The 9,565-nt window shown below is 37.8% G+C and overlaps 1 protein-coding gene across 1 annotated transcript in view; it reads left to right on the forward strand.

The window, feature by feature from the left end:
- The first annotated feature begins 527 nt into the window (after positions 1–527).
- The window catches only part of SNRPB2 (small nuclear ribonucleoprotein polypeptide B2), a 12,104-nt gene continuing 3,066 nt past the window's right edge, over positions 528–9,565 (forward strand). The window contains exons 1-4 of the mRNA XM_044660723.1: positions 528–600; positions 2,222–2,310; positions 3,254–3,426; positions 8,772–8,912. Of these exons, the coding sequence (XP_044516658.1) occupies positions 2,247–2,310; positions 3,254–3,426; positions 8,772–8,912 (378 nt within the window). The 5' untranslated portion in view covers positions 528–600; positions 2,222–2,246. The remainder of the gene's footprint in view (positions 601–2,221; positions 2,311–3,253; positions 3,427–8,771; positions 8,913–9,565) is intronic.

Genomic DNA, 9,565 nt, shown 5'->3' on the forward strand with positions numbered 1-9,565 from the left:
TAAAGAGAATTGAAGAAATGCCGGGAATAACTCTAACAAGATCTAAGAGGTCAAAGAGCCTAATTTCTTTTTCTTTCTTTTTTTTTTTCAGTCATGCCCGACTTTCTATGACTCCATTTTTCCATTTTTCGGTTTTCTTGGCAAAGATAGTGGAGTGGTTTGCCATTTCCTCCTCTGATTCATTTTCCAGATGAGGAAACCGAGGCACAGTTGTGACTTGCTCAGGGTGACATTTGTCTCAGGTAACATTTGAACTGATCACTGGGCCACCTAGCTGCCCATTTTTTCTCTAACTTCTCCCTTCTCTCTGTCCGCCGCTCCAACACCCTAAGCCCGAGCTTCCCCGTCCCCGATTCCTTAAAAGCTTCACTATTCCCTATTCCCTATTCCGCCCAGACGCTGAACGCCTGCGCAGATACGCCTGGAAATCAGTGGCAGGCTGAGAATCCACAGATTCGGCGCTCAACTTCTCCATGTATCCGGTGCTCGGCGCTCGATTGAGCCTCTTGGCTCCTTGTACATCACTTCCGGCGGCTCTCATTTCTCTTCCGGTGTTTCGGCGCGGAGTGAGCATTGGGAGAGGCAACTGAAACCTTCTAGGTACGACCGGGGTCTCCGGTGATGGGGACGTCCCTTTTTTCTCTCCTTTTTCTCTCACTAAAAGAGCTGCCGCTGCTTCCCTGGGGGCGACCCGGGGCTGTTTTCTTCCCCTCGCTCCTGTCTCGTCCACGCCTGTAAGTGGCTGGAACTGAGGCTTCCTACCGAGCGGAGGACCCTGGTCGCAGGACAGAGATGCTTCCTTTTCTGAGCTCAGTCGGGGGCCTCCTCACCCAGGCTGCCCTTAGTTTATTTCACCAGTCTATAAGTATTAAGCCCCCTCTTATGTGCCTATTGGTGTACTAAGGCCCAAAAAGGGACAAAAGGCCATTCCTGCCCACCCTCTAATGGAAAAGATTGTGCAAACAAGCTATGGACAGGATAAATGGGAAACAATCCACACGCTATCATTCAGTAACTTTTCTTTTTCTTAAACCCTTACTCTTCCGTCTTAGAATCAATACTCTGTATTGGTCCTAAAGCAGAAGAGTGGTAAGGACTAGGCAATAGGGGTCAAGTGACTTGCCCAGGGTCATACAGCTAGGAAGTGTCTGAGGCTAGATTTGAACCTAGGACCTCCCGTCTCTAGTGCTGGCTTTCAATCCATTGAGCCACCCAGCTCCCCTCCCCCCTCCCCCCCCCCCCCCCCCGAGAATAATTTTAAGCAGGACTTTTGGGAAGCCAGGAGGAGCTCACTTAATCAGTAAATATTAAGCACCCATGATGTGCCAGGTATTGTGCTAAACGCTGGGGACAGGAAAAGAGCCAGAGTGACAGTCCTTGCTCTCAAGGAGTTTACAAACTAATGGGAGAGATGAATGTGCAAGCCTGTACAAAACAACACATGTATAAGATAAATAATTAACAGATGGAAGGCACTAGAATTAGTAATAATGATAAGAGCTAATATTTATATGGTGCTTACTATTTATAATGCAGTGTACTAAATTCTGGGGATACAAAAAGGGACAAAATCAGTCCCTGCCTTCAAGGAGCTTCCAATCTAAAAGGGGGGACAACTGCAAACAAATATGAATAATGTGGGCTATTATACAGGATAAATAAGAGTTAATTAGCTGAGGGAAGGCCCTGAAATTAAGAGAGGTTGAGAGAGATGTGGAAGGAAGGAGTTCTAGGTACAGCCAGAGATAATGATGGGTAAATCAAGAGATTTACCAATCTCCAGTTATGCCTCTGGGAACCAGGGGCCTATACTATGAGAATGGGAAATAGATGAGGACTGCTTCTTTCAAACCTGTTTAGTGCTTGTCCACTCACTAGTTTCCAGTCTTCTGTGTGGTCCTACTTTGGAGGGGTGGGGAGTGATCAGAAAAAAAAAAAAAAGGAGTGTATCTGATTGTTTTGAATTCAGAGATCCCAGGCATGAGATGAAATGACCCTAATTTACTTGGATAAGCTCCTAAGTAGAGGATTCTTCCACTTTATATCTTCAGACTATTCAAACACCTAGCTTAATTGTCTGGTATATATCAGGAGTTTAGCAAATGATGATTAGTTGATTGATTTAGCAAAAACCAACTGAGGTAAAATGAGATAAAAAAGAAGTACAAATGCCTCACCACTTTATACTGTTATTTTTTTAAAGAGTTTTTTTTCTTTGTAGGTTTCGCTAAAATTTAATCTAAAACATGGATATCAGACCAAATCATACAATTTATATCAACAATATGAATGATAAAATAAAAAAAGAAGGTACGTTTTTGTGTGTCTATTTGGCCCCTAGCTTTAGACTATATATCTTTGGTCTATTGATAGTGAAATTGACCACAAAATACATTTGTATGGAATAAATGTTCATTCATGTGTACTGGTGAAAATGGTCTCATTTTTAAAAAGTTTTATTTTCATTCTTACAATTTATGTTAACCAAGTTTACTTATACTCTTTATGCTTTTTTCTTGTTAGAGAATGAATATTTTGGTATGAGCAAAATTAGCTATGTTCTTTCAAACTTTTTCCATAAAATTTTGGTTTTTAAAAATCACCGATTTTGTATGCAAACAAGGTTTCTTTAAACTATCTTTTCCCCCTCGCCCTAATTGCTTATTCCTATGCTTGGACTATTAGGTCATTTGTTTATTTTATATCATCTTCATTTCAAAATATATCGTTACCTTTCACCTGTCTAGTGAATAATTATAAGTAACAAAGATTATATAAGAAAGAGGGGGTAAAAGAATTCAGCAAAATCAAATAACACTTCAGGAAATACATGAGAGTATAGGGAGTTTTACATACCCACACAACCCCATCTCTGAAAGAGAGGAAGAAGTACATCAAATCTAATTTCATCAATTTGGAACTAACTACAAATTGAATTTCGAGGCCAACTTGCCTCCTGCTGTTGCTATTCGAAACTTATAAGTGCAGAGACAGAATTTATTCTATCTTACAAAATCTTTATACTGTCTAGTCGATTGTAATGGTTCTTTTCTCAGTGGGAGAGTCTTAATTGGCAGGGTAGCCAAAAAATGAGCAAAGGTTCAAAAGCAAAATTAAGCACTCATTGCTTAAATTCTTCCTTTGCTTGGAATAGAAGATGGGAGTAGCTCATGGAGTATGTAATATTATTATTAGCTTTTTGCAACTTTTTTTTCATTTATAGTTAACTTGTTTCTCCTTTAATATTTCATAGAACTGAAGAGATCATTGTATGCCCTCTTTTCTCAGTTTGGCCATGTAGTGGATATTGTGGCTTTGAAGACTATGAAGATGAGAGGGCAAGCTTTTGTTATATTTAAAGAACTTGGCTCATCTACAAATGCTTTGAGACAATTACAGGGCTTTCCGTTTTATGGTAAACCAATGGTAAGTTGTTGTTTTTTTTTTTTTTTTAGCCAGTATCTTCCATTTTCTGTGCCTTTTTAATTTTTTTTATTATCTCTGAAGAGGCAGTCTAATTAGAGTCTAGATCTGGAGTTAAATAAACCTGGGTTTGAATCCCACCCCCACATACTTGTATTAGTTGTGTGATTTGGAAAGTAACTTATTCTTTTTTGCCTCAATTGCTCATCTTCAAAATGAGAGTGTGGAACTAGATGGCCTCTAAGGTCTATTTCAGCTGTAGATAAATCTACTATCCTGTGATCTTAAAATTGTATTAGAGTTTTACATTTGCTTAAGACGATCTTTACTTGAGATAAAAACTTTTATGTTTGGGATATGTTTTTAGATGCTGGTTCTTTTATTTAATTTTTCCAGAAGAAAAAAGACACTGATGGCTCTTATTTTCCTCAGATAAGTTTAGTTAAGTAAATATGGGAAATAATTGGGCTTTTCAGGTTAATTTTAAGAGCAGAGGTTAATATTTTATATAAAGCATTTACAATGAGATAAATTTTTCCTTTTCAACAAGAATGAAATAATGGCCAAAGATTTCTTTTCTAATTAAATTATGTGAGAGTCTTCTCATTGGACTCATATCTCTGATTCAGAGTCATCTTGGTATAGTGTTAGATAGTCTATATCTGTCAGTGATTTTCCTGGTTGGGGGAGAAAATCATAGGACCATAACATTTTTAATGGAATATTACCTATCCCAAAGATTCTTGAACTTTTTTGTGTCATTTTGTTTGGTGAAACTTCTTGGCTCCTTTTAAATGCATCAAATAAAATAGGATTATAAAAAAAATCCTAAACTTATTATTATTATTTTATAACTCTTTACTTTTCATCTTGGAATCAATACTGAGTATTGGTTACCAGGCAAAAGAGCAGTAATGTCTAGGTAATAGAGGTGAAATGACTGCCCAGATCACACTGCTAGGAAGGTAATCTAAGGTCACATTTGAACCCAGGACCTCCCTTATCCAGGTTTGGCTCTCAATCCACTGAGCCATCTAAAAACTTCCCAGGAAATTCAATTATATTAAAATACATTTATCAAAATATTTTAAAAAGAATTTCATGGACCTCAAGGCAAGAACTTCTTATCTGCTAATTTGTCAGGGAAGGAGGCTGAGACCTAGAGATGGGAGGTAACTTACTATAACTGTGTGGCTGTCATTAGAGGAACTCCTGTCTTTGTGCTTGGTAACGTCAGGTTTGGAGATGTTAGTAGTTTAGCCTCAGGCCCTGGGAATACTAAGAAAAAGTGACATACTTGTAAGGAGCTTACATTCTAATGGAGAACATAGGGTATACATTAATTGGTATATATGAGGGGTGTATAGAGTAGATTTAGGGTAATCTTAGAGAAGAACTAGCAGCTTGGGGAACGAGAAAGGCCTGTAGAAGGTAGTATTTGAGTTGAATTTTGAAGGGTTTGGGTATTCTAAGAGGTAGAGCAGGGGTTGGCAACCTTTTTGGCCATGAGAGCCATAAACACCACATTTTTTAAAATGTAATTTTGTGAGAGCCGTATAGTGCTCACAGTGCACGCTCCTGAAACGGCGCCTGAAAAAAAATTGACTTTATGGCTCCTACAGAAAGAGGCATATCTGAGGTAGAGGTTGAAAGAGCATTCTAGACATAGGGAAGAGCAGTTGCAGAGGCACAAAGAAAGGAGAGGGAGCATCGTGTGTGGTAGTGGAGAGCATGGCTGGACCATAGAGTGTGTGGAAGGGAGGAATTAAAAGATAAGGAGAAACCAGGGTATGAAAAGCTTTAAATTCTAAACAGAGAAGCTTATCTAGGGAGCCACTGGAGTTTGAGTAGGATGTTCCCCTGGCGAAGACAGACGAGGGCAGGGAAACTAGTGTGCATATTGCAGAGTCTGGGCAAGAGGAAGGTGTATCTGTGGGAAAAGAAAGGAGTGGGTTGGAGAGATGATGTTGAGGAAAATGCTAGCAACAGATAGGTGACTCAGTGAGTAAGGCGAAGCAGGTATATTTGGTTTAGTGGCAGAGGATCAGAATTCACATGTTAGTTTTGCTACTAGATCCCTAACTAACCCTGGACAAGTCATTGAACTATGTTCCTCTTCATTTTTTCTAATCTGTAAAATGGCAGGATTGAATTTAAATGACCTACAAGACTCCTGGTCAGTTCAGCTCTAAATCTGTTCTGTGACTGACAGAATGGGTAATGAGTGTAATTCATTCCCACCAAAACAATCCCATCTGTAGGTTTCCTAGAAATTGAATGAACCAAGTGCATTAATTTTGCTACTTGTTAATGGAAATGTCAGACCAACATTTTTTTTTTCACTATAGTCCATGGGAAACTTCTCCTGACTATCTCTGTCTGACCAGATCTCCTTTTTTCAAATTTTCCTGGAATTTTTTTTATCCTTGCTTTCTCTCCTTCCTATCTTACTACTCTACCTGTATTCTGTTTAGCAGAGAATTTCAGAATTAAGAGGGATCTCAGAAGCCATATAGTCTAAATCAGTGATGGGCAAACTATAGCCAGAGGGCCAGATGCAGCCCCCTGAAATGTTCTATCTAGCCTTGTGACATTATTCCTAAGCTGACAAATACAATGAGTAAAATACAATACAATGAAACTTTGAAAGTTGCTTTAGAAACAGACTGACAGATGAGCATATCCTTTCCTTTGGCCCCCTCTTTAAAAAGTTTGCCCATCACTGGTCTAAATAATAACTGAACAAAAATCTCTTCCATAACATCCAACAGATATCTAGCTTTGCTTTTTCCCTCTAGTAAGGGGAAAAGCCACTGCCTCCTGAAGCTGCCTGTTCTACTTTTGAAAAGCTTTATTTTCTATTTTTCCTTCCATCAAATCAAATTTTGCCTCTTAGCAACTTCTACCCATTGTTCCTAATTTTGCTCTCTAGTGCCAGGGAGAATAAGTATAGTCCCTCTTCCATATGACACGTCTCTAAATACTTGAAGACAGTTATATCTCTTGGTACACCCCTCCATTATCCCTTCTCCCCTACTCACTTCTCTGGGCTAAATATCTCTAGTCCCTTCATCTGAGCATGCCTTTTGTAGAACAGGAACATGGATTCTAGGCATAGCTCTGACCTTATCTAGGTCCATGATTTTGCATAAGTCTCCAGGCCTCGGTTTATTAATTTGTAAAATGAAGATTGAACTAAATGATTTGAGATACCTTCCAGCTCAAATCTTTTATGATTCTCAGTGTTTATCAACAATCTTGTGTGAAAAACAACAGTAGTTCAGTTTGTCTTTGTTGCCTTCTAACCTAAACATGCAAAAAAGATAACAGTTACAAGAATACTTAGTCACACTCTGTTCTAGAAGTAGGGGGTAATATGAAGTTGTAACTTTGAGGGAAGTTAGGTGATCTAAGGGGAAGAGCAAAAGGCCTTGCTCTGGAGTCACAAAGTCCTGAGTTTTCAGATGTGCCTTCAGACAACTAGCTATTGTGACCCTGGGCAAGTAAGTCATTTAATGTCTGTTTGCTTCCATTTCCTTATCTGTAAAATAGAAATACTATTAGTACCCACCTCCTAGGGTGATATGAAGATCAAGTGAGATTATATTTGAAAGTGTTTAGCACAGTGTCTGCCACCCAGTATACACTATATAAATGTTGGCTGCTATTGTTGTTATCATTATTATTAGATTCTTGGGAAGGATGAAGAATAAATACATGTAAAAATTTAATGACAGTCTCAGATTCTTCCAAAGCCCTTTTTACCAAGTCCAGAGGTTGTCCTGCCAAATATATTATACTGGTGGTATGAAAAGAGAATTTCTGGAATTTGGGACATTATTTTTACCTTCTACTTCTTTCCCACAGTACTGTACCTACTTTAAATTTCTCATCAACTTCTCAGACCAGGACAGAATATTTGGCTTTTAAATAGGCAGGTAATAATTTATTGGTGAAAAAGATAGCTATTAACTAGAAATTGTGCAGTTTGAAATGGGAGTAACTTTAGTTGACGTGTGTGTGTGTGTGTGTGTGTGTGTGTGTGTGTATAAATAAATGAACATAAATAGGCAGCTATATTCTCTGTGCACCCAAATTTGATTAATCTTATTAATGTCAATAGTTAGCAAGCATTGATTCAATGCTTATTGAGGATAGAAAAAAGGCAAAAAATAGCTCTTGCTTTTAAGGAGCATCCATTGTGATGAGGAAAAAGCATACAAATATATAAGTATGTGCAAAACATGCAGAATAAATGAAGGTAATCTGAAAAGCTGAAAACTTTAGCAGCAAGGCAGGATAAGGAAAAGCTTCTTTTAGGTTGAATTTGAGTTAAGTGAGTTAAGTCCTGAAAGAAGCCAGGAATCCTAGAAGAGAAATAACGGTGCATTCCATGCATGGGGTCAGCCATGCAAAGGCACAGACTTAGCACAAAACATATCATTTTCTAGGAACTTTAATTAGGTCAGTATAGCTGAAACATAGAGTAAGAAGAAATACCAGTTTAAGAAGTCTAGAAAGGCAGAAAGGGGCAAGAAATGAAGAGCTTTAAGTACTATACAAAGAAGTTTAAGAGAACAGATTGCAGGGAGAGGGGAGACTTAAGGCAGGGAGAGGAATCAGAAAATACTTTTATAGTAGCCCATGAGGGATATGTCTGAACTAGGGTTGTGGCTGTATGTGGAGAATAGGAGACACTATATAAGAGGTGCTTTGAAGGTAGAAACAAGATTTAGCAATAGATTTGATAATGTGGGGTGGGTGCACATGAAGGATTGAAATTGATACTGAGATTTGTGAGCCTATGTGACTAAGAAAGTTAGTGGTACCCTCTCTAGTAATGAGTATGTGGAGAAGGTTTAGGGAAAAGATAATTTTATTATTTTAGAAAAGTGAACTTAAATGCCATAAAGATAAGTCCTCAGAGCAAACAGAATTTACTGATCTGAACTGGGTGGCCTAAGGCAAAATATGTATTTCTAACTTTTCATGATTTTCTGTGTTCTGTTGTTTAAAGGGACCCTTAGAATCTATTTTATACTCAAAATTATACAGATAATCCAAGATTGTCTTATTGGCAATACTTATTGACTGATTATACCATAATTTCCCTTTTAAATATGTTTGTACTATAACATTGTTTAATTCAAGCCTAGAACATACCTTTTAAATGAGACTACAGTGATGCTTATTTTTACTTGGCAAGAAAAATTTTTCTCATTGTGATAAAGGTTTTCTTAGAAATGCTGTGTTTAAGTAAGCATACAATACCTTATTTTTGTAAAGAAGTCAAAAATATTGGTGACATCTATCATAACATACTCAATCTTTTTTAAAAATTAAAACAGCGAATTCAGTATGCAAAAACAGACTCTGATGTAATTTCTAAAATGCGTGGCACGTTTGCTGATAAAGAAAAGAAAAAAGAAAAGAAAAAGGCTAAATCTTTGGAACAAACTGCTAATGCTGCAAACAAAAAGCCTGGTCAGGTAAGCTGAGAAAAATGCATTAAAAACTTTGTAAGAGTAATCGTATTCCATGTAAAGATTGTACGGTTTTGTTGTTGTTAGCACTTTTGTCTCAGAGGAGTTATATATTATTATGTGTTTGAAGGGTCATTTTTTTAAAGCTTTATTGTTAATGTTGAAGTATTGGAATTCTGAAAATTCAACAAGACCTTTGGTACAGCAGGTAAAAGACTCAAAAATAGGTATGGTAATCAATTGCATGGATATTGAACATGAAAATATGTCAGTCAAATTATTTACATACCATTTCATTTTATTGACTTTTTTTAAAATTTAAACATTTATTAATACTCATTTTTAACATAGTTACATGATTCATGCTCTTACTTTCCCCTTCACCCCCCGCTCTCCCCCCACCCATGGCCGATGCACATTTCCACTAGTTTTGTCATGTGTCCTTGATCAAGACCTATTTCCAAATTGTTGGTAGTTGCATTGGTGTGGTAGTTTCGAGTCCACACCCTCAATCTTGTCCACCCCGACCCATGCGTTCAAGCATTTGTTTTTCTTATATGTTTCCTCTCCTGCAGTCCTTCCTCTGAATGTGGGCAGCGTTCTTTACCATAGATCCCTCAGAATTGTCCTGGGTCATTGTATTGCTGCTGGTACAGAGG

The sequence above is a fragment of the Gracilinanus agilis genome, chromosome 2 (assembly GCF_016433145.1).
Source record: "Gracilinanus agilis isolate LMUSP501 chromosome 2, AgileGrace, whole genome shotgun sequence".
In the NCBI taxonomy this organism is placed as follows: Eukaryota; Metazoa; Chordata; class Mammalia; order Didelphimorphia; family Didelphidae; genus Gracilinanus; species Gracilinanus agilis.